The sequence below is a fragment of the Spermophilus citellus genome (assembly GCF_964194105.1).
Source record: "Spermophilus citellus genome assembly, chromosome: X".
Taxonomy (NCBI): domain Eukaryota; kingdom Metazoa; phylum Chordata; class Mammalia; order Rodentia; family Sciuridae; genus Spermophilus; species Spermophilus citellus.
Window position 1 is genome coordinate 135,335,691 of NC_138190.1, and position 25,961 is coordinate 135,361,651.

The 25,961-nt window shown below is 38.4% G+C and overlaps 1 protein-coding gene across 1 annotated transcript; it reads right to left on the reverse strand.

The window, feature by feature from the left end:
- Window positions 1–3,053: 3,053 nt before the first annotated feature.
- Window positions 3,054–13,254, reverse strand: LOC308639557 (uncharacterized protein CXorf66 homolog; the record flags this gene model as incomplete). The annotated part of the gene is made up of 4 exons (XM_081277760.1): window positions 3,054–3,075; window positions 10,964–11,185; window positions 11,303–11,476; window positions 13,118–13,254. The coding sequence occupies 4 exons, from the start codon at window positions 13,252–13,254 to the stop codon at window positions 3,054–3,056; spliced, it is 555 nt and encodes a 184-aa protein (XP_081133886.1).
- Window positions 13,255–25,961: the final 12,707 nt, after the last annotated feature.

Consider the following 25,961-nt stretch of genomic DNA (forward strand, 5'->3'; position numbering starts at 1 on the left):
CTGTTAGTTCTGTAGTACTTAAGAATTTTGCTTAACCTTTTTCTAAGCACCTTAATATCATTTAGATGAACATGTAGAAATTAAAAGCAAGAAGCTTAATAACATTCTTGTTCCAATTTGTAGCCAAGTAATTTGACATTGATTTTTCTCATTTCCCAAAATGGCAGAGAAAGTCTATTTATGATAGATACAGTCAATTCTAAGTATTTCTAGGGCTAAATATTAGAGTCTTAGATTACCATGTGCCCTAATTTCTTCTTTGTCTCTTTCTAGTTACCTGCTTTTTGGTAATTTCAAATATTCAAAAATAGTCCATTTTGCTGTGAAAGGGTGAAAATAAGGGGACAGATTGATGAGAGAGAATATATACAAATTTTTAATTATCAAATAATTTCTATTGTTCAGAGAAAAAGAACTATATTATTTCTGTTTTATTTCTATGTGAATTACTTATTTTTTAAAAATTCTATTTATTTATATGCAGTGCTGAGGATTGAACCCAGGGCCTTGCACGTGCTAGATGAGCACTCTACCGCTGAGCCATAACCCCAGCCCCTATGTGAATTATTTATAAATGACAGATTAATGTCAATTTATTTCCTGATCTCATTCAACAATCTTTCCAATGTGTTATTTTGATTCAACCACGTAAGTGGATAATTCTAAATAAGTAAAACTCTGAAACTTCTCAAATGTAAGTTATAATTAGCCATCGTTTATTTGAAATATGCCTCATTCTATGCAGTATATAAATAATTGCAAAACTAATTAATCATGCTTAACCTTTGTTGTCTAAGTGCAGCACAGGAATAATTTTGGGTTGTACGTGGATTACAATTAAGGAGATATTTGGCTGAAGCTTCCACAAAGCTTGTTTTCTACTTCTATGTTCCTTCCTTTGCTGTTTTTAATTCTTAGGGGTTGCCCACAGTATGGCAGTGCATCCCACATCTGGTGTTATCACTTCTTTTGTTGGCAGTTAAAGATCTGTTATCCCCAGCACAATGCCACTGCCACTGACCCCCACCTTTGGTAAAAAGTGGTCTTCTTGTTGAATGAGCATTCTTTTTATTTTTTTTAAGTTGTAGATGGGCACAATATCTTTATTCAGTTTTATGTGGTGCTGAGGATCGAACCCAGTGCCTCACACATGCAAGGCAAATACTCTACCACTGAGCTACAGCCCCAGTCCCTGAATGAACATTCTTTTTTTTTTTTTTTTAGAGAGAGAGAATTTTTTTTAATATTTATTTATTTTTTTCTTAGTTTTCGGCGGACACAACATCTTTGTTTGTATGTGGTGCTGAGGATTGAACCCCGGCCGCATGCATGCCAGGCGAGCGCGCTACCGCTTGAGCCACATCCCCAGCCCCCCCCTGAATGAACATTCTTTACCTCTTCACATGTCTTCCCCCACAAGTGGGTGGGAATTGAGGATTTGTAAGCATCGTTTCAGGTCCATGCTTATATAATTTCATGTAGAAAATAGACAAGAGAAATATTTGAATTGTGACCTTTTAGCACTTTCTAAAAAAAGTTAATGGATTTTTAGAAAGGGTTGTACTGAATAAAAGGAACAAAATATAAGTCATTTCATTCCCATAGCTATAAGCAAAGTATGAGTTTTGTAGGTGAGTGTAAAGAAGATGGAGTTAAGCCAGGCACAATGGTGCACACCTAGTGACTCAGGAGGCTGAGGTAGGAGTATCTCAAGTTCAAAGCCAGCCTCAGCAACTTAGCAAGATACAGTTTCAAAAGAAAATGTCCTGGGTTCAATCCCCAATACCCAACATTTAAAAAAAAAGAAAGAGAGAGAGAGAGAGAGAGAGAGAGAGAGAGAGAGAGAGAGAGAGAGAGAAAGAAGAAGAAGAAGAAGAAGACGACGACGACGACAATGATGGAATCAAAAGAAAGAGGATAGAACTGGCCTGAGAAGGAAGAGCCACACTTGAAACTGGCTTCACAATGCTCCCTGAAGAAGGGAAATGTAAGGAAGCAATGGGAAGACAACTAGGATCCTCTTACTGAACAGATTTTTAAAATGGAGAATGGGAGAGAAGATAGTAAAGTATCATAAGAGATGAGCCTGCAGGAAGGCCAGGAAGTCAAAATTTGAGGCTCTTTTACTTAAATCAAGATATTTATGAGAAGCTTTAAAGATTAAAAATTGGAGTAATAGGGCTTCTGTTTAAAAATTATTAATTAGCCTAGGCAATTTCAATGGTCAATTTTCTCCTCTTCCGTCTTTCCTTCCTAAAATTCTCTGACTTATGCTACATATATTTTATTACATATTTTATACTGGTTTTATGTGTGAAGCCCCTATTAATGCACTTAGAAATGTGCACATTGAATGAGTTCCAAATATTCTGTAGACTCCTACTCTGTAATTAAGTGTGGTTTAAAAAGGAACATACATACGCATGCAGATAACTTGTTCTTAAAATGTCATTATCACTGGTTGTCACTGGCAGTTAGTCATTTTTATTAGATATTAATATTCACAGCTTTTAAAGGTAGGGTGTGACTGGGGGAGGTAGGTCACTGGGAGCTTGCCTTTGGGGTTTATATTTTGTCCCTGATAAGCACAGTTCTCTCTCTTTGCTTCTGGTTGCAATGCCCTGAGCTGCTTTCTTCTGCCAAACCCTTTTGCCATGATGTTCTGCCTCACTGGGGGCCAAAAGCTATGGATTTGGCTGGTCATGGATTAAACCTCTAAAATAGTGAGCCAAAATAAACTTTTCCTCCTTTAAGTTGTTCTTGCCAGGTCGTTTGAGCACAGTGACAAAAAGTGAACTAAAACAGAAATTGGCTTATGAACCATGTGGTTTAGAAACCTGTGGATCTAATTTGCAGGGGAAGAATTTATTTATTTATTTATTTTGGTACTAGAGATTGAACCCAAGGGTGCTCAACAACTGAGCCACATCCCCAGCCCCATTTATTTTCTATTTTGAGACAGGGTCTCACTAAGTTGCTTAGGGCCTCACTAAGTTGCTGAGGCTGGCCTTGAACCTGTGATCCTCCTGCCTCAGCCTCCCGAGTTACTGCGATTACAGGCATGTGCCACCATACCTGCCAAGGGGGAGTAATTTTGAAAAGTTTAGAGATACAAGCTGTAAAAGCTTTAGAATGTTGTAAGCAGCATTTAGTGCGAAATTTTGGAGGGAGCTAAGAAGACCAGAATACTGGTAGGACTGCAAACATTAAAGACTTGGCTAATGAGGTTTCAGAGGAGGACTCTATTGGAAATTGGGCTAGAGGCCATTTATGTTACATTCTGGCAAAGAAGTTCTCTACATTTTCCCCATGTTCTGAGACTTTTTGTGAGATTGAATTTAAAGGTGATATACTAATTAATCTGGTAGAGGAAATTTGAATGTAGCACAGCATTTGGGGGTGGTATGGATATTGCTGGTGGCTTTTAGCCAAGTTTACTGTGATATTTAGGAGCAGAAGGATTAAAAAAAAAACTTGCTTTTTGGCCAGAAAAGTTTGAGTAAAACTGGGGTTAAGGAAGATATGATTAAAAAGATTATAGCCACTAAAGAGATGCTAAGTACTTTACCCAGAAACAATAGGAAAGATGGCTTGAGGGCCTCTCAGGAATTGGCAAGAACAATACTCATCTCAGGTTCAAGGGTATAAATTTAAAAATTCCTTTGAGAAGAGACCTGGGGGCACCTTGTTTTCACAGGGTGACCTAAGAGGTTGTTTCACTGTGATTAGCCACCCAGGCACACAGAGGCTGCTGCAGTCCTGGTCCCAGGAGGTTTGTCTGTTGCTTGAGATGGTGGTGGATCTTGGTGTCAACCACCTGGTGCTAGTTTTTCAAGAATGCAAGATGCTAGAATTAGGGAGTCAGGGAGGCTTCCATTGAGATTTCAAAGGAAGGCCTAGGAAGCCAAGAAAAGTGTATGAGGGTCAGAGCTCATTGTAGGCTGCCCCTGAAAGGGTGATGCATGAAGATGTGAGAAGGAAGCCAAACCTGCAGTGAAGACCCCTAAGATTAAGAGATGCCAGTAATATGTAATATATTTTGAGGAAAGCTGCAGGAATCAAGCAGAGATAAGCCAAGAGAGAAACCATGTGGACTGCAACCAGCAAGACCGTAGTGGCAGAGCTACACAAGCCCTTTGGAGCAGACATCATGATGCCCCATGCTCCAGATGCTGAATATGGAGCTATAGGACTTGTGTGCCTAGCTGGATATCAGTCTTGCTTTGGTCTCATCTGTTATTTCTATGCCATTATTTTCCCCTTGTGGAATGGAAATGTTGTCTATACCAATATGTATTGGATATATGTAACTTGCTTTTGATTTTTGCAGGGGAAAAGAGCAAAGAGTATACCTTGAATATCAAAAGAGATTTTTGACTTGGATTTTTGGGCAATGCTGGAACTGTTTAGATTATCGGGACTCTTGGAAATGGACTATTTTTTTTTTCAGTACCAGGGATTGAACCCAGGGGCACTTAACCACTGAGTCATATCCTCAGCCCCCTTTTTTTCATATTTTATTTAGAGACAGGGTCTTATTGAGTTGCTTAGGGCCTAAGTTGCTGAGGCTAGTTTTGAACTCACAATCCTCCTGTCTCAGCCTCCCAAGTCACTGGGATTACAGGCATGCACCACCACGCCCAGTGACTAAATGTATTTCACATTGTGAAGTTGGTATGAGCTTTTGAGAGCCAGAAGCAGGATGTTATGGTTTAGATATGAGATTTTCCTCAAAAGCTTAAATTAAGTATAAGACAATGCAAGAATTTTCAGAGATAATATGATTAGATGATGAGAGTTGTGACCCAATCAATGGATTAATCCATTGATATGGATTAATTGGGCAGTAACTGTAGGCAGGTAGGATTTGCTGGTGGAGGCAAGTCACTCTGAGCATGCCTTCGGGGTAATATTTTTGTCCCTGGTGAGTGGGCTCTTTCTGCTTCTGATTACCATGTCAGAGCTGCTTTCTGCAGCCACACCATTCTGCCATGATGTTCTGCTTTACCTTGGGCTCAAAGCTATGGAATCAGCTGGTCAAAGACTAAAGAGACCATGAACCAAAATAAACTTTTCTTCCTGCCAAGTCTTTTAGTCACAGTGATACAAAAGATCATTAAAACATAAGGTATTATTATTTTCTAGATGGAATAATGGTTTTGTGTTTGTACATTTTTAAAAGTTATCTTTTAGAGATACAAATGGATAATAGATAAAGTCTAATTGAAAAAAGATTGGTTATGCCATGATAATTGTTTAATCTGAATAACAATTATATGGCAGTTCAGTATGTTACTTGCCCTACTTTTGCATATAATTTAAATTATTTCATAATAATTTAAAATTTCATTATAATTTTTGCTTCTATTTGTGTATTTTTAAAAGATCAGGCTTTTCTAATTTAAAATAATTTGTAATTTATTCCTTTTCAGTTTGTATTTTAAAAATAGCTAATACCAGTAAGAAATTCAAGTCTATCAAACAACAACAAGTGCTGGCGAGGATGTGGAGAAAAAGGTACACTTGTACATTGCTGGTGGGACTGCAAATTGGTGCGGCCAATTTGGAAAGCAGTTTGGAGATTCCTGGGAAAGCTGGGAATGGAACCACCATTTGACCCTGCTATTGCCCTTCTCGGACTATTCCCTGAAGACCTTAAAAGAGCATGCTACAGGGATACTGCCACATCGATGTTCATAGCAGCACAATTCACAATAGCTAGACTGTGGAACCAACCCAGATGCCCTTCAATAGATGAATGGATTAAAAAATGTGGCATTTATACACCATGGAATATTACGCAGCACTAAAAAATGACAAAATCATGGAATTTGCAGGGAAATGGATGGCACTAGAGCAGATTATGCTTAGTGAAGCTAGCCAATCCCTAAAAAAACAAATACTAAATGTCTTCTTTGATATAATGAGAGCAACTATGAACAGAGTAGGGAGGAAGAGCAGGAAGAAAAGATTAACTTTAAACAGAGACATGAGATGGGAGGGAAAGGGAGAGAAAAGGGAAATTGCATGGAAATGAAGGGAGACCCTCATTGCTATACAAAATTACATATAAGAGGTTGTGAGGGGAATGGGAAAATAAACAAGGAGAGAAATGAATTACAGTAGATGGGGTAGAGAGAGAAGATGTGAGGGAAGGGGAGGGGGATAGTAGGGGATAGGAAAGGTAGCAGAATACAACAATTACTAATAGGGCATTATGTAAAATTGTGGATGTGTAACCGACGTGATTTTGCAATCTGCATTTGGGGGTAAAATTGGGAGTTCATAACCCACTTCAATCTAATGTATGAAATATGATATGTCAAGAGCTTTGTAATGTTGTGAACAACCAATAAAAAAAAAGAAAGAAATTCAAGTCTACAGCTCCCACAATGCTTTTTATATGGGGGGATGTGGGGAAATTGAACCCAGGAGCTTGCACATGCTAGGCAAGTGCTCTTCCACAGAGCTGCATCTCCAGCCCTTCTTATTTTTATTTATTTATGTAAAGCAGAAAGGGGTGCATGAGATCATGGAATAAGAATGAGGTACCAAAAGGAGGTTTATTGGGGGGCGCTTCCAGTGAGGTTCACTGGTCCCGTGAAAGGGTAAGGGCCCAGGAAGTTGCAGGCGGGAAAGGCAAGAACAATGCTAATAAGGGAAGCTGGAGGTAGGAGGGCCTAGTGATTCTGCAACCTGTACACTTGGAAAAATGAGAAATTATACCCCATTTGAGTCAAATGTATGATATGTCAAGATCATTGTATTGTCATGAGCAACTAATAAAAAATAAAAATAAAAAAATAAGAATCAAGAAAGAGAATATGAAAAAAGAAAAAAAAATTAAAAATAAATTGCAGCTACGGACAGCAGGTTGGCTGAGCTGAGTTTAGGGGGATCATGTTTGTCCCAGTTTGGTCAGGGCTATTGAATTGACAGGGTGATTGCTTCCCTGGGTGGGGGTGGGGGTGGGGGGTTGAGGGGGTTGGGGGATTTGGGGGTTGGGGGATTAGGGGGTTGGGATGGGGCGGTGGGGGAGGGGTCCCTTGCCATATCTGCTTCTGATTGGCCATTTCAGGTCTCCTCAGCTAGGTGGAAAGTCCCCACCCACAGCCACCATGAAAGAGGACGGAAAGGGAAGCCTCCCGACCTAACAATTTATTTTTTGAGACAGGGTCTCATTAAGTTGCCTAGGCTGGTCTCAAGTTTGTCATCCTCCTGCCTGAACCTTCTGAGTAGCTGGATTACAGCTGTGTACTGCCATGCCTGGACCACAGTGCTTTTTTTTTTCTTCTTCTAAATGAATGTACTATCTCTTAATACTTTTATGCATAAGCAACAACATTGTGCCACCTATAAATGTTATGATTACCTTGTAGACACACACCTGGGGGAACTATCTATAAAAAGACAGAAGCCATGGGGAGGTAGGATATGAATGAGCATAAGACATCTTTATATACCCCCAGCAGAGTGGGAGAATGGCTCAGACTAATTTATACTCAGGTAGGGGTTTTAATCATAGGAGTGGATTGGGTGATCTGTAAATAATCACCATGCTAATAGCTGGTAGTGAGAAGGCAGTATAGCATAAGTGAGCATAAAACCACCATAGATTCAAATCTCAGTTCAATCAATTACTACATGTGATCTCCCCATCACCATCAGGGATTGAACTCAAGGGCAGTCAACCATGGAGGAGCCACATCCCAGCCCTATTTTGTATTTTATTTAGAGACAGGTCTCACTGAGTTTCTTAGAGCCTCATCCTCCTGCCTCAATCTCCCCAGCCACTGAGATTACAGGCATGTGTCATCGTGCACAGCACTAGATGAGCTCTTGATATATGTCAGAGTTTGCATATATGATACCCCATGTAATGGGACACTGTTGAGTTTTTTTTTTTTTAAATAGCACGTATGGAGTGTGAAGACAGTGTTTGTTAAGTTGATCTTGTTGTTCAGTCCTTGCATGTCTTCAAGGAAATCAAGAAGCATGATTGACCTTTGGCCAACCCCTGGGTATGTCGCCCTTAGAATATTCTTATGTTCCTGGTTGATGATTATGTCTTGTATACCTGGAGCAATGGACCATGCCATTTCAGTCTGTCAGAATTGTTTTACACATATATTAGCATACTTGATGTGTGTCTGGTTTCATCATTGGGAATCTAAGTTTCAATTGTTATAACTGTCATATAGCATGATGTCTCTATGTGACTGGCTTTCAATAAAAGCCTCAGACCCAAAAACTTGAACAGTTTTCTCTGGGAAGAGACATTCTGCACATGTCCACATAGTTTACTGCTAAAGAGAAAGCATGTCCTGTGTGGCCCCAGATGGGGAAATGATCAAAAACCTGTGCCCAACTTCTGGATTCCTCCTGATACAAATCTTTTTTCCTGATACTCTTGATTTATATGCTTTTGTTCTAATAAAACTTATCCATAAATATAGCCTGGTATTGAGTTCTGTGAGTCCTTTTGGTGAATCTGCAAACTTCAGGGTAACCTCAGTACCTCTGAGTCATAAAGAGAATAATTTAATATTCCATTGTATATATTTTAATTGCTTTTATTTTTTAAATACATGACAGCAGAATGCATTAAAAGAGAATAAAATCATGGCATTTGCAGGTAAATGGATAGAGTTAGAGAATATAATGCTAAGTGAAGTTAGCCAATCCCAAAACATCAAATGCCGAATGTTTTCTCTGATTGAAGACTGCTGATTCATAATGTGGAGGTGGGGGGCATGGGAGGATTAGATGAACTCTAGATACAGTAAAGGAGAAAAGGAGAGGGAGGAGAAGGGAGGGGGCATGGAGGTAGAAAAGACAATGGAATGAGATGGACATCATTACTGTAAGTACATGTATGAAGACATGAATGGTGTGACTCTACTTTGTGTACAACTAGAGATATGAAAAATTGTGCTCTATATGTGTAATATGAATTGTTATGCATTCTTCTGTTATATATAACAAATTAAAATTTAAAAAAAATAAAAAGAAGAGACTAAAAAAGAGGATAGTTTAATGCCTGATACATTTAGTACATGCTAGCTACTGATATTTAACTTACATTTGTTAGATGTTATATGGAGCAAAGTATACACAGCTAGAACATAGACTGGGAATGCATGCATGACTTTGCCTGCTTTTCTCAACTATGCCCTTGGAAGAAGAAGTATAATGTTTCATTAATGGGGAAGTTAAACTATATGACTCCAAGGTTTTCCACTTATCTCTCTTTCCTGCTGATTTAGAGTGGGGAGGTACCACATAGGAAAAATGGGTAAATGAGTGGGCCTCCAACTGTGACCTTTTGAGAATGCACACACACAAGGGCAACTCTTTAACCATTTTGAAGGGTAACAAAAACAATGAGCAGAGTTGTTGAGAGTATCTAAGGTTAAAACACTTAGACTAATATGGAGCTTCAGGTATAGATGTTGTAGGCTGCACCCTCACTTTAGGTAGCCATCTATGGAGGCAGTGGTGTTAGAAATAATCATCAGGAATTTTCCCAACAAAGCCAGAACCAAATATGCAGAGGGTCTTAGTCCACTCAGGCTGCATAACAAATACCACAAATGGAATGGCTTATAAACAACAAAACTCTATTTCTCACACTTCTGGAGTCTGGGAAGTCCAAGATTAAGGCACCAATTAATTAAGGGTCTGGTGAGGGCTGGCTGTATTGTTGATAGATGGAATCCTTTTGCTGTATCTCACATAGTAGAAATGGTGAATTATTCAGCAGTAATCCCATTCAATAGGGCTCCTACCTTCGTGATCTAATTACCTCCCAAGGGCCCCATCTCCTAATACCATCAGATATGGGATTACATTTCAACCACATGAATTGGGGGGGGGGGACACAAACATTCAGTCCATAGTACAGAGCTATTTCCAACTCAACACAGAGCATTACAGAAAAAGAGAATATTAAACTATGAAGATTGTAAATAAATATTTCAAAATAGAACTGGGGGTGTAGCTCAGTGGTAGAATATTTGCCTATCTTGTGCAAAGCCCTGGGTTCAATCTCTAGCACCACAAAAGATAAAAATAAACTTCAGGGGTTGAGGGTGTAGCTCAATGGTAGAGTGCTTCCCTAGTATGTGTGAGGTCCTGGGTTTGATCCCCAGCATCACAAGAATAGAAAAACAAATAAATGAATTTCATTAGATTGAGATTTCAATTGAGAGCTAATCCAAGGGAAGGAAGATTCCATCTTTTAATTCATTTCTAGGTTTGGGTGTGCACATATATTTATGATTTCCATTCAAGTGACCACATCTGAAGTGCCTCATGCCTCAAAAATACAATGATAAACACAATAATAATTGTTACGTATGTCAAGCATTTAATTGCTGCTTTTCAAACAAATTGCCTTCAGGATGGATAGGTATGATATTAACAGCGATCACAAGTGGATTTTCTATTAGTAGCATAAGTGATGGTAAGCATAAAACAGGTGCTATAAGTTTGCTCCTTCATGGTCGGATTTTATTTTTACTGAGCCCTTATTTTTTTTAAAGTGCCATAAGGGACAATATGATTGCTCCTTATGTTGCAAATAATGATTATCTCCCTCTCACTGTCATAAGTCATCATATCGTGGTCTGTCACATTATCACCGTATACATCATCCTTGGAATCTACCTTCTGAAAGAACCTGGTAAAACTCTTCATATTATTTGAACTGAAAAGATTTCCAGCATTTTCCTTCTTTGACTCAGAAATATGGACCAAAGTCTCAGAAGTAGTTTTGCAAACAAGGCATTTTTCCATGTAACATTGACAAGTCTTGGCTAATAGAGGCTTGGCTACAAAGACTGTCTTGCCTATACTTATTGACCTTTTAAGATGAGGATGTCTGGGTGCCTTGACTGATTTTCTTAGCCTTAATGGCTTGGATAACAAGATTTGGTTTTGTGGATGAGACAGAAAGTGTGACTTGACTGGTCTGGCTGAAGACTGTAGACTACCTGGCCAAGGTAGCCTGACTGGCTTATCCGGATAGGAAGTGCTGACCTGACTGACTATCTTGTGGGCATGGGCTAGATTATATGACTTTTCTAGGCTATATGTCTTACATGACTTTTCCAAGTGAGATGACCTGAGATATCTTTGGGGACTTGCTGGCTTACGTGACTTTTGTCGACTCCGACTGGATTTTCTGAATAACAGTCCTACACAGAATGGTAAGAATGACTTTTCATGAGTTGATGACCTGATTAACTTTTGCTTACTGTGTGGTCTACATAACTTTTTTGCCTCCGAAGATCTGACTAACTTTTCTGCACTGGACAGTATGGATGACTTTTCTGGACTTGAGGGCCCAGATAACTTTTCTATACTGGATAGCATGGAATGTTTTTCTAGACTGCACAAATTTTCTGTCCTGGATTCACTGAATGATGTTCTGGATGGCCAAGCTGACTTGTCTTCAATACATTCGTCCTTGTCCCTGAAATGTAGAAATTTTGGAGTATAACAATTTCAAACAAACAAAAAATCCTACCACTACTATCAGAAAACAAAGAACTATGTCAACTTACACTTTGGATTTTTTTCTCTCTAGTAGAAAAATTGAACAAAGTAAGAATTGAACAAAGAGTGTGGTTAAAAAGTATAACTCAGGTTACAGATAGGAATTTATGTTGAATGCTTTTCCTGAAGAGCACTTTACTGTTTATATGCACAGGGCCCTGAGTTAAATCCCCAGCACCATGAAATAAATAAATTTTATTTATTTTACTGTTTCAACCACATTAGATAATCTTTTTTTTTTTTTAAAGAATTTTTAATATTTATTTTTTAGTTCTCGGCGGACACAACATCTTTGTTGGTATGTGGTGCTGAGGATCGAACCCGGGCCGCACGCATGCCAGGTGAGCGCGCTACCGCTTGAGCCACATCCCCAGCCCACATTAGATAATCTTATAGTTTATATGTGGAATGACACAAAGTTGTTTCAAATCTACTATTAAGAGAAAGACAAAGAGAGATAGAAATTCCTTATTCCAGAAACTAAATGTTTTATTTAAAATGTCACAAACTAGTCAAGCATGGTGGTGCACACTTGTGATCCCAGCTGGTTGGAGGCTGAGACAGGAGGATTGCAAGTTTGAGGCCAGGCTCAGCAACTTAGTGAGACCCTATCTCAAAATGAAAAATAAAAAGGGCTGAGGAAGTAATTCAGTGGCAGAGCATCCCTGGATTCAATCCCCAGTACCAAAAACAGAAAAAAATGAAAGTTGAGCTGTGGATGTGGCTCAGTGGTATAGCCCTTCCCTAGTATGCACAAGGCCCTGGGTTCACTCCTCAATACCCACCCCCAGAAGAAAAAAGTCACAAACTGATAACATAAGAAAAAACAGTTCCTTAAACAAAAGTCATTTTTCCCTATCATATTCACAACATCCAGTTATCTATACATGTTTATATTCATAATATCCTCTATAATTAAGGAACTAGAGTACCAGGACCACATTTTAGTCACCAGTCCTCAGACTAGGAAATTTATAGGGAACTAGTATATCATGGCCAGCCTAACCCTCCTATATGAAAGGCAGGGACTGAAGTAACAATTTTGAGTAATATTTTATGCTATTAAATCTTAAAATGATAGAGCATCCAAATGTTTAATTGCCTTTGGAAAACAGAGATCCAACTCCCTGCCTCTCTCTCTCTCTTGATTTTCCCTCTCTGATTTTACTCAGATTCTCATGTTCTCTTTTCTTCTTCTTAATTTATAATGAAAGTAATAGCCTGGGGGTTCAGTTGAACCCTGAGTGGGAGACAGCTTTGGACAACATTAATAATGTATTTGAGAATATTTAAGAGCTGATATAATTTAAGTGAAAGTATCCCACCAACAAGAAGTTGGTAGTTCTTTAGAGGTCTAGAGGTAATATTAAGTAACCTGGACAACAACAAAATCTCTGTTATATGTATATATACGTATTTGCATTCTTAATTTAAAGATATAAAACTAAACTTGGGTGTAGCTCAGTTGTAGAGCACTTGCCTAGCATGTGCAAGGCCCTGGGTTCCATCCCCAGCACTGCTAAATAAATAAATAAATAAATAAATGCATCAAACTTACATTCCCACGTTATGGACATCTTCATTCATGCAGTTATAATGCAGAAAACAAAAACAGGTAAAGACGAAGGCTATGATCATAACACCAATTATAATGATGAGTAGATGTCTCCTAAAATTGTCCATTTTTGATTCCATTGATTCAAGTTTCTTAGCTCCTGCAAAGACATTGTATCATCAGAGAATGTGTTAGGTAACCAAGTTTCCTTCCACTTTAACAGTGGCTTGGTACTATAGGTCAAGATCAAATCTATTCATCAATGATGTTTTAAAAACTCATAAAGGTTCCACTGTAACTTTGTTGGCTGGAATACATATGCAACTACAGTATATATGTGTGTATATAATATACACACATATAATACACACACACACACACACACACACACACACACACACACCAGAAATTGAACTCAGAGACACTTAACTTCTGAACCACATCCCCAGCCCTTTTTATATTTTATTTAGAGACAGGGTCTCACTAAGTTTCTTTTTGAAGGGTAACAAAAAGAATGAGCAGAGTTGTTGAGTCACCATGCCCCGTAAATCTGTACTCTTTGTGCTTATAGTTTGCTTGGATTTTACATACAGAAATAAAAATATCTGGCTGGGGATGTGGCTCAAGCAGTAGCATGCTTGCCTGGCATGCGCGGGGCGCTGGGTTCAATCGTCAACACCACATAAAAATAAAAAAAATAAAGATATTGTGTCCACCTAAAAACTAAAAAAAAAATAAATAAAATATTAAAAATAAATAAATAAAAATATCAATTGTGCTATAAATTATTGAAGACCTACTAATAGTAACATCAAAGTAACAGTAGATTTCCTAAATGTGGCTAGCTTTTGTAATTAAGTGTTTAAATGAATAATATAGTAGATCATAATTTATGAATTTTAAGGTTAGACACATACCTATGGTAGAAGATCCATCACTTTCGCTTGTATTTAAACAATTAATTGTCCAAATGGACAAAAATAGGACATAAGTTAAAAAATTCATGTCCAGGGCTTTGCTGAAATGTTTCTTCTGCCAAGGTTACTACGGTATTTTACATGGTTCACCCTGTTCTAGGGTTTATGACATCACTATCATTTTGCATCATCATCTGACATCATTTCGCTATGGGGAAACATTAGTTTCTATAGACAAATTTTATCAAATGACTTTTAATCACTTATTTGCCTTCATGTCAAATACTCTATCAAATTCAAAACAAGGGGCTGAAGGTGTAGCTCAGTGGTAGAGCACTTGCCTAGTATGTGCGAGGTACTGGGTTTGATTTTTTGCACCACATATAAATAAAATAAAAGACAACTGACAACTAAATTTTTTTAATAATTAAAAACAAGAAAACTGAAGCATTATTGATCACAGAAGGAATATTTAGAGAAGGTAGGTGGAAATGGGCTAGTTCTAGAAATTGAAGCACTATTTCAGGAACCACTTTATAGCCTTCTATGGACTAAATATTTCTGCCTTCCAAAAATTCACGTTGCAATCTAATCCCAATGTGATAGTAGTAGGAGGTGGACTCTTTGAGAGACAATTGTGTCATGAAAGTGGAGCCCTCATGAGTGAGATTAGTGCCCTTATAAAAAGAGGCCAGAAAACTAGCTCCTCCTTTTCACAGGATAAGGACATAAGGATAAGCCAGCAATATGCATCCAGAAGAGGACTTTTGTCAGAACCCAACCATAGTGGCACCCTTATCTTGATCTTTCAGTTTCCAAACTGTGAGAGATAGATTTCTGGTTTTTTTTTTTTAATATTTATTTTTTAGTACTCGGCGGACACAACATCTTTGTTGGTATGTGGTGCTGAGGATCGAACCCGGGCCACACGCATGCCAGGCGAGTGCGCTACAGCCTGAGCCACATCCCCAGACCCAGATTTCTGTTGTTTTATATGTGACCCAATCTATGATAATTTGTTATAGAAGCCTGAAATAAGACAGAAATTATGACCAAGAAGTGAGGTATTATCACAAATACATAAAAAGGTGGAAGCAGCTTTAGAACTGATAATGGGTGGAGACTGGAAGAGGTTTGAAGAAGCTGAAACTGTTGTGAATGGACTAAGGCCTGTCTTTCTTTCTCTTAACAGCAGATTTGAAACAACTTTGTGTCATTTCATAAGTAGACTATAAATTTATTTAATGTGGCTGAAACAATAAAATACACTGAAGGAAAAGCATTCATCATGAATTCCTATCTGTAACCTGAATTATAGCTTTTACCACATTTCAATTCTTATTTTGTTCAGTTTTCCTATTAGAGCAAAAGAAAGCCAAAAGCTTAAGCTGACATAGTACTGTGTGCTTTCTACTGATAGTGATAGGGATTTTGTTTTAAATTGTTACACTCCAAAATTTATTTATTTATTTATTTATTATTATCATTATTTTGGTGGTACTATGGACTGAACCCTGGGGTGCTCTACCACTGAGCTACATCCCCAGCCCCTTTTTATTTTTACTTTGAGACTGAGTTGTTGAGTCTGGCGTTGAACTTGCAGTCCTCTCATCTCTGCTTCCTGAGTCCCTGGGATTACAGGTATATGCCACTACACCCAGCTCCCAGCCCTATTTCTTGATATTTTAATTTCTTGATAGCATTTTTATTATGGAAGACAAAGATTTAGAGCTCATACAATAAGTCCTATACAAGTAATCCCAGTCATAAGAGTTCCCTCCTGATCTAATCACCTCCCAAAAGCCTGCCTCCTAATTTCATCACTTTGGGGATTAGGATTTCAACATGTGAATTTTGGAGGAACATGAACATTCAGTTCACTATAAGAACCCAAGGAAGACATTTTGTAAGATGGAAAAAACCAGCTCAGTTAAAAATACATGGGAGCTTGGTATAGTGGTATACATCTATAATCCCAGGTACTCTGGAGGCTGAAGCAGGAGGATGGCAAGTTCAAGACTAGACTGAGAAACTTAACAAGACCTTGTCTCAAAATAAAAATAAAAAGGGATGGGAGCTGGGTGCAGTTGCTCACTCCAGTAAACCCAGCAATTTGAGACGCTGAAGCAGGAGGGTCACAAATTCTAGATGAGCTTCAGCAATTTAGCAAGACACTCCACAAGTTAGTGAGATCCTATCTAAAAATTAAAAAAAAAAAAGAGCTGGGAATGTAGCTCAGTGGTAAAGCACTCCTGGGTTCAATCCCCAGTACCAAAACAAAACCAAAAATAACAAAAACAATAACAACAAAAAAACTGTGGGCTGGGTGCAGTGGTGCATGCCTGTAATCCCAGCAGCTTAGGAGGCTGATGCAGGAGGATCATGAGTTCAAAACCAGCCTTAGCAAAAGCAAGGTGCTAAGCAACTGAGTGAGACCCTGTCTCTAAATAAAATATAAAATAGGGCTGGGGATGGGGCTCAGTGATCGAGTGCCCCTGAGTTCAATCCCTGATACTAAAAAGAAAAAAGAAAAGAAAAAAACTATGGGATTCCAAGATGGTGGCAGGCGCAGAGAGATCAAGTCTCTGACCTCTTCAGCTGTGCAGGCATAGGGAGTCGTAAACAACCTAAATCTGTTTGCTCAGGATCACTAGGCAATGCTGAGCTGATGTGGATCTGGGGCGAACAGTTGGGCCTCTCAGAACACACACTGAGCCCGGATCGGCTGAATTCAAGCTCCCGTTCGCCTGCTTCCCGCAGACAAACAGCTGTGACTCAGCACTAATCCATCCAGCTGAAACAACTGGTCAGCCCTTCTGATCCTACGTAGGTAAATGCCTACCGAGCCTCCATAGGTAGTGGCCACAGGTTTGAAACGGGGCTTGGGAGAGACAGTAAGGACCCACCCGTTGCATTGGTCACCCGGCAAAAGGAAACGAACTGTCGCCATTTGCAAGAGATACCACCATGGCAGAGAACTGACGTCACCAGACTGCGGCAGAGGAGATAACTTCATTGAAACCTGCGGCTACAGGTGTGTAATTCCCTAGCCTTCCCTCTCCACACATTGGGGAAACCTTAAGGGCCCCTCCCAGCTCTCCTGTGAGCGCAATAGCCAGACCGAGGGAATCAGAGGTGGCGCGGGACCCGCGGCGCAGAACTACCGCTCCCACCAGGGCTGACAGCTGAGGTTTCTTGCACCAGCTACCGGGGGCGTGGCTACCGGAGGGCAAGTAAAATTCGCTGAGGATTCTCAACCCAAGCTCTACAAACTTAGGGTCTGAGGGAATGGCAAACTGGAAGAGTGTGCCCAGTTGTTCATGAAAACAGGGCTCCCGGGAGCAGCAGACCTGCGTGTAGCCAGTATTGTGGTGAGCGGCACCCGTGAGAAGGGCCTGGCTAGAGGAAAAGTCGGAAGTGACTAGACACAAGAGGAGGCCCTAGGCACTCAGGATTGGAGACTCGCCCAGTCTGGGAGGAGCTGCTGCACAGTGATTGGTTCCCGCGTATTGATAGGAGAAACTTGACCTGGTGGGCACAGCGCCACCTACTGGAAGAGAAGTTAATCAAACTCTAAGACTGCATTTATTAGTTTTTTTTTTCTTTTCTCTTTTTTTTTTTGATTTGGATTTTTCTTTCATTTTCATTTTTCTTTCTTGTTGTTTTTTTAAATTTTTTTTACAATTTTTAAAATTTTTTTTCTTCTAATTTTAATTTTTTTTTATTATTTTTTTAAAATTTTTTTTTCTTTTTTTATTTCCTATTTTTTTCTTCTTTTGTCTTTTCATTTCTTTTCAATTATCTTATCCCCCCTTCCTTGAATTCTCCCTGCTTACTCTCATTCTCTTTAGTGACTTCTTCCCTTCCCTTCTAATACCTTTCCTCCCAAGCATCAAATAAATTTATAGGAGTAAACAGTAACTCATCAGTCAAACAGAACAAGAAGTAATATGAGCAACTTGAAAAAGCAAGGAAGAAAAGGAGTACAAACAATGCAGGACAGCCTAAATATTCAGGAGGACCTAGAGTCATCAGAAAAATGGTCATATAAAGAACTCAAGGAACACCTTAGACAGATGGAATGGAACCTTAAAGAGGATACAAGACAGCAAATTCAAGCAGCGAAAGAACACATTGAGAATGAATTACATAAACAGATAAAAGAAGAAGTTAAGCATCTTTATCAAGAGATAGAGATTATAAAAAATAATCAAACAATAATTCTAGAAATGAAGGAAGCGATAAACCAAATTAAAAACTCAATTGAGAGTATCACTAACAGAGTGGAGCAAGTAGAAGCCAGAACGTCAGATAATGAAGACAAAATATATCATCTTGAAAAGAGTCTAGCCAACTCAGAAAGGCTGGTAAAAAATCACGAGAAAAACATCCAAGAGTTATGGGATAACATAAAAAAACCAAACTTACGAGTCATCGGGATAGAAGAAGGTACAGAGATTCAAACCAAGGGAATGAGTAACCTGCTGAATGAAATAATTACAGAAAACTTTCCAGAAATAAAAAAGGAAACAGATATACAAATTGAAGATGCATACAGGACACCGAGCACACAAAATCACAGTAGACCAACGCCAAGACACATTGTTATGAAGATATCCAATATACAGAACAAAGAGAAAATATTAAAAGCTACAAGAGAAAAGAGACAGATTACATTCAGGAGTAAACCAATAAGGTAAACAACAGATTTTTCATCACAGACACTGAAAGCAAGAAGGTCATGGAACAATGTATTTCAAACACTGAAAGACAATGGATGCCAACCAAGAATTCTGTATCCAGCAAAATTAAGCTTCAGGTATGACAACGAAAGAAAAATCTTTCATGATAAACAAAAGTTAAAAGAATTTGCAGCCAGAAAACCAGCATTGCAAAGCATTTTGAGCAAAACACTACACGAGGAAGAAATGAAAAACAATAACCAAAACCATCAGTAGGAAGTGCCTCGGTAAAGACAGAGGGCGAGGGGAAAGATAATCATGGAGAAAGAAACTAAATTTTTTTAAAAAAGGATAAATAATCAAACATGGATGGAAGTACAAAACATATATCAATAGTAACTCTGAATGTTAATGGCTTAAACTCTCCAATAAAGCGACATAGGCTGATATCATGGATTAAAAAAAACAAATCCAACAATATGCTGCCTCCAGGAGACACATCTGATTGGAAAAGACATACACAGCCTGAAGGTGAAAGGATGGGAAAAAATATACCATGCACACGGTCCTCATAAGCAAGCAGGGGTGGCCATCCTCATATCAAATAAAATCGACTTCAAGACTAAGTTAATCAAACGGGATAAAGAAGGACATTATATACTGTTAAAAGGAACCATTCACCAACAAGACATAACAATTATCAATATTTATGCACCAAATAATGGTGCTGCGACATTCATAAAACAAATTCTCCTCAAGTTCAAGAATCAAATAGACCACAACACAATAATTATGGGTGACTTCAACACACCTCTCTCACCATTGGACAGATCCTCCAAACAAAAGTTGAATAAAGAAACTATAGAACTCAATATCACAATCAATAACCTAGACTTAACTGACATATATAGAATATATCAACCATCATCAAATGGATATACTTTTTTCTCAGCAGCACATGGATCCTTCTCAAAAATAGACCATATATTATGCCATAGGGCAACCCTCAGTAAATATAAAGGGGTGGAGATAATACCTTGCATTTTATCTGATCATAATGGAATGAAACTGGAAATCAATGATAAAAGAAGGAAGGAAAAATTCTACATCACATGGAAAATGAACAATATGTTACTGAATGATCAATGGGTTACAGAAGACATAAAGGAGGAAATCAAAAAATTCTTAGAGATAAATGAAAATACAGACACAACATATCAGAATCTATGGGACACAATGAAAGCAGTTTTAAGAGGAAAATTCATCGCCTGGTGGTAATTCCTCAAAAAAAGAAAAAACCAACAAATAAAAGAGCTCACACTTCATCTCAAAGCCCTAGAAAAGGAAGAGCAAAACAACAGCAAATGTAGCAGAAGGCAAGAAATAATTAAAATCAGAGCAGAAATCAATGAAATTGAAACAAAAGAAACTATTGAAAAAATTAACAAAAGTAAAAGTTGGTTCTTCGAAAAAATAAATAAGATCGACAGACCTTTAGCCATGCTAACGAAGAGAAGAAGAGAGAGAACTCAAATTACTAACATACGGGATGAAAAAGGCAATATCACAACAGATGCTACAGAAATACAGAAGACAATTAGAAATTATTTTGAAAACCTATATTCCAATAAAATAGAAGATAGTGAAGACATCCATAAATTTCTTAAGTCATATGATTTGCCCAGACTGAGTCAGGAGGATACACACAATTTGAACAGACCAATATCAATGGATGAAATTGAAGAAGCCATCAAAAGACTACCAACCAAGAAAAGCCCAGGACCAGATGGGTATACAGCGGAGTTTTACAAAACCTTTAAAGAAGAATTAATACCAATACTTTTCAAGTTATTTCAGGAAATAGAAAAAGAGGGAGCTCTTCCAAATTCATTCTATGAGGCCAACATCACCCTGATTCCGAAACCAGACAAAGACACCTCAAAGAAAGAAAACTACAGACCAATATCTCTAATGAACCTAGATGCAAAAATCCTCAATAAAATTCTGGCGAATCGAATCCAAAAACACATCAAAAAATAGTGCACCATGATCAAGTAGGATTCATCCCTGGGATGCAAGGATGGTTCAACATACGGAAATCAATAAATGTGATTCACCACATCAATAGACTTAAAGATAAGAACCATATGATCATCTCGATAGATGCAGAGAAAGCATTTGACAAAGTACAGCATCTCTTTATGTTCAAAACATTAGAAAAACTAGGGATAACAGGAACTTACCTTGACATTGTAAAAGCTATCTATGCCAAGCCTCAGGCTAGCATCATTCTGAATGGACAAAAGTTAAAGGCATTCCCTCTAAAATCTGGAACAAGACAGGGATGCCCTCTATCACCACTTCTATTCAATATTGTTCTCGAAACACTGGCCAGAGCAATTAGACAGACAAAAGAAATTAAAGGCATAAAAATAGGAAAAGAAGAACTTAAATTATCACTATTTGCAGATGACATGATTCTATACCTAGAAGACCCAAAAGAGTCTACAAAGAAACTACTAGAACTAATAAATGAATTCAGCAAAGTGACAGGATATAAAATCAACATGCATAAATCAAAGGCATTTCTGTATATCAGCGACAAAACTTCTGAAACGGAAATGAGGAAAAACACTCCATTCACAATATCCTCAAAAAAAATAAAATACTTGGGAATCAACCTAACAAAAGAGGTGAAAGATTTATACAATGAAAACTACAGAACCCTAAAGAGGGAAGTAGAAGAAGATCTTAGAAGATGGAAAAATATACCCTGTTCATGGATAGGCAGAAGTAACATCATCAAAATGGCGATGTTACCAAAAGTTCTCTATAGGTTTAATGCAATGCCAATCAAAATCCCAATAGCATTTCTTGTAGAAATAGATAAAGCAATCATGAAATTCATATGGAAAAATAAAAGACCCAGAATAGCAAAAGCAATTCTAAGCAGGAAGTGTGAATCAGGCGGTATAGCGATACCAGATTTCAAACTATATTACAGAGCAATAGTGACAAAAACAGCATGGTACTGGTACCAAAACAGGCGGGTGGACCAATGGTATAGAATAGAGGACACAGAGACTAATCCACAAGGTTACAACTATCTTATATTTGATAAAGGGGCTAAAAGCATGCAATGGAGGAAGGATAGCATCTTCAACAAATGGTGTTGGGAAAACTGGAAATCCATATGCAACAAAATGAAACTGAATCCCTTTCTCTCGCCATGCACAAAAGTTAACTCAAAATGGATCAAGGAGCTTGATATCAAATCAGAGACTCTGCTTCTGATAGAAGAAAAAGTTGGCTCCGATCTACATATTGTGGGGTCGGGCTCCAAATTCCTTAATAGGACACCCATAGCACAAGAGTTAATAACAAGAATCAACAAATGGGACTTAATTAAACTTAAAAGTTTTTTCTCAGCAAGAGAAACAATAAGAGAGGTAAATAGGGAGCCTACATCCTGGGAACAAATTTTTACTCCTCACACTTCAGATAGAGCCCTAATATCCAGAGTATACAAAGAACTCAAAAAATTAGACAATAAGATAACAAATAACCCAATCAACAAATGGGCCAAGGACCTGAACAGACACTTCTCAGAGGAGGACATACAATCAATCAACAAGTACATGAAAAAATGCTCACCATCTCTAGCAGTCAGAGAAATGCAAATCAAAACCACCCTAAGATACCATCTCACTCCAGTAAGATTGGCAGCCACTATGAAGTCAAACAACAACAAGTGCTGGCGAGGATGTGGAGAAAAGGGTACACTTGTACATTGCTGGTGGGACTGCAAATTGGTGAGGCCAATTTGGAAAGCAGTTTGGAGATTCCTGGGAAAGCTGGGAATGGAACCACCATTTGACCCTGCTATTGCCCTTCTCGGACTATTCCCTGAAGACCTTAAAAGAGCATGCTACAGGGATACTGCCACATCGATGTTCATAGCAGCACAATTCACAATAGCTAGACTGTGGAACCAACCCAGATGCCCTTCAATAGATGAATGGATAAAAAAAAATGTGGCATCTATACACAATGGAGTACTATGCAGCACTAAAAAATGACAAAATCATAGAATTTGCAGGGAAATGGATGGCACTAGAGCAGATTATGCTTAGTGAAGCTAGCCAATCCCTAAAAAACAAATACCAAATGTCTTCTTTGATATAATGAGAGCAACTATGAACAGAGTAGGGAGGAAGAGCAGGAAGAAAAGATTAACATTAAACAGAGACATGAGATGGGAGGGAAAGAGAGAGAAAAGGGAAATTGCATGGAAATGAAGGGAGACCCTCATTGCTATCCAAAATTACATATAATAGGTTGTGAGGGGAATGGGAAAATAAACAAGGAGAGATATGAATTACAGTATATGGGTTAGAGAGAGAAGATGGGAGGGGAGGGGAGGGGGGATAGTGGGGGATAGGAAAGATAGCAGTATACAACAATTACTAATAGGGCATTATGTAAAATTGTGGATGTGTAACCGACGTGATTCTGCAATCTGCATTTGGGGTAAAATTGGGGGTTCATAACCCACTTTAATCTAATGTATGAAATATGATATGTCAAGAGCTTTGTAATGTTGTGAACAACCAATAAAAAAAAGAAAAAAAAAGAAAAAACTATGGGAAAGAATGTGGGGGAAGATATTAGATGTTGAAACCACAAGAAAGAGTGGGGATAAGTAATGGGGCTAGCTTCACAGAGGTTAGGAAAGAGGGCCATAGTCAGAATATCACTGTTCAAGGTATATAGAAATGTAGTTCAATAGATTGGAGTTTGGCATAGATCCAGTCAAGATGGGGCTAGAGTAGACAAGAGGGGATTGTGGGGAGGCATTTGAAGAATTTCTGTCAGATGGCTGCTATTTTCTTTTTTTTATTGGGTGTTCAAAACATTACAAAGCTCTTGACATATCATATTTCATACATTAGATTCAAGTGGGTTATGAACTCCCATTTTTACCCCAAATACAGATTGCAGAATCACATCGGTTATACATCCATATTTTTACATAATGCCATATTAGTAACTGTTGTATTCTGCTACCTTTCCTATCCTCTACTATCACCCCGGCTGCTATTTTCTTAATGAATTAAGAGTAGAAATCATTTTTTTAAAATGAGGTAGGGCAGAGTTTTGAGGACAATGGGGAAGGTTTGAAATAGATGCCTTTGAGAATGGAAAGACAAAAAAAACAATCAGATATGAGGTGGTTGGGAATTTTGCCTTTCTCCGGCTAATGAGAAAAATGTTCCCTTTAATGATAAAGCTATTTCTGTGATAGTTGATGTGTTCATTAAGTTAAAAAATTAATCATCCTAATGAATACTACTTGGGAAGTAGATGTTAATCAGGGCTGCTACATAACAGGGCATTCGACTTGCTGAAGAGGTTTTCCTGAGAATGATAGTGTCAGTATTTGACTAATGGACCAGTACATACTGTTCAAGGAGCTGACTCATCTCAGAGCTCTGAAGCCTAGGCCCCTAAAGTAGAGCAACCATGAAATATTTTGCTTGAGCACATGCTCCAGTCTCTTTTTGTTTAGCCTATCTCTCTCTGCCCTTGTTTTTGAATCACATATGAGCAAAGGCAGCCTAATGTAAGACATTTTTCCTGAAGAGGTGTGTACAGATATATGCTGATAAGAAAAGCACACTGTATCCCCTCAAATGGACTGGCTCTTCCACTTTTGTGTTGTATCAACCTGAATTACCTATATGCCATTCAGAAATATTTTATGAAGGTTTCCTGTGTACCAATGAGGCCTTGTAGGCCAAGTTAAGAATGTTGGACCTAGCCCAGTGTGGTGGCACATGTTTGTAATCCCAGCAGCTTTGGAGGCTGAGGCAGGAGGATTGTGAGTTCAAAGCCAACCTCAGCAACTTTGTGAGGCCCTAAGCAACTGAGTGAGGCCCTAAGCAACTTAGTGAGGCACCAAGCACCTTAGTGAGACTCTGTGTCTAAATAAAATACAAAACAGGGATGAGGATGTGGCTCAGTGGTTGAGTGCCCCTGAGTTCAATCCCTGTACCCCTCCTCAAAAAAAAATGTTGGACTTTAAGAATAAATGGAAATTACTGAAGAGTTGTTATCTAGGGAATGACATGATATGATGGGTATCTGAGAAAACCCACTCTAACCATGGTATCAGAAATAGATTGGAGAGACATACAGGAGTGAAAGAAAGTAGCAAGACAATTAGAAAGCTGTTAGAGAGGTCCAAGTGAGAAAAGACAATGGCTTGAAGCAGGATGGTAGTGGTACAGACGGAGAAAAATGAACTACTTTGACTTTTTTGTGGTGCTGGGGAGGGAACCTAGAACTTCATGCATGCCTGGAAAGTGCTTTACCACTGAACCACATCCCCAACTCTACTTTCAGAAATATTTCGAAAGTCAAATGAACAAAAGTTAATGATGAGTAGGTTATATGGTGTGAGGTCAAGAGGTAGCAAGGATGATTCATTCATTCCACAGAAAGTATTGAGTGTCTATTGTGACTAAGATTTTGTGCTAGGTGGTAAACATTCAAATAGACAGTATTTACCTTCAAGGAGTTTGAAATCTAATGGGGGGAGAGAGGTATGTACCTAACCAATCACTAGGCACTGTGTATATGTGGTCTCATGAAGCTGGGGTGTCACAGGGTACAGCACCAGGGGAGCATCTATTCAGAATGTCAGCTCTGAGGGGATGATCCTTGAGCTGAGGTGGGAATTTTTATTTGTTTTTTCATATGAATAGGACTTCCTTGAATCTAGAAAGTAGGGAAAAGGCATTGGATTGCAGACAAAGAAGTCAATATATGCAGAGCATGGTTGAGGGGACTTCATTTCCACGTGGCTAAGATGAAGAATGTCCAAAGGTAAGGGAGGGGGTGAGTAGCTGGAAATGAGGCCAGAGTGGGTAAGCAGGGACCAGGTTATAAAAAGGGCCTTTCTTTAAATCTATTTCCTCAACCCTAAAATGAATAGAAGAGATGAAAGAACATGTTCTATAGGAGTTGCAGTCTTTGAAATTATGCATCTGGGGCCATTGGAATAGAACAAAATTAAATATTTATTGGAAAATACAACCCACTTTTACCCTGAAGCTCTAAATAATCCTGTTCCTCAAATACCTTTTAACTGTATAAAGATCAGAAAATGTTATTTTGCTTTTGGAATAAGTGGCTTTTAAAATTTGAGCAGCACCTTTAAAGTGAAAGAATGTATCTGTCAACTCT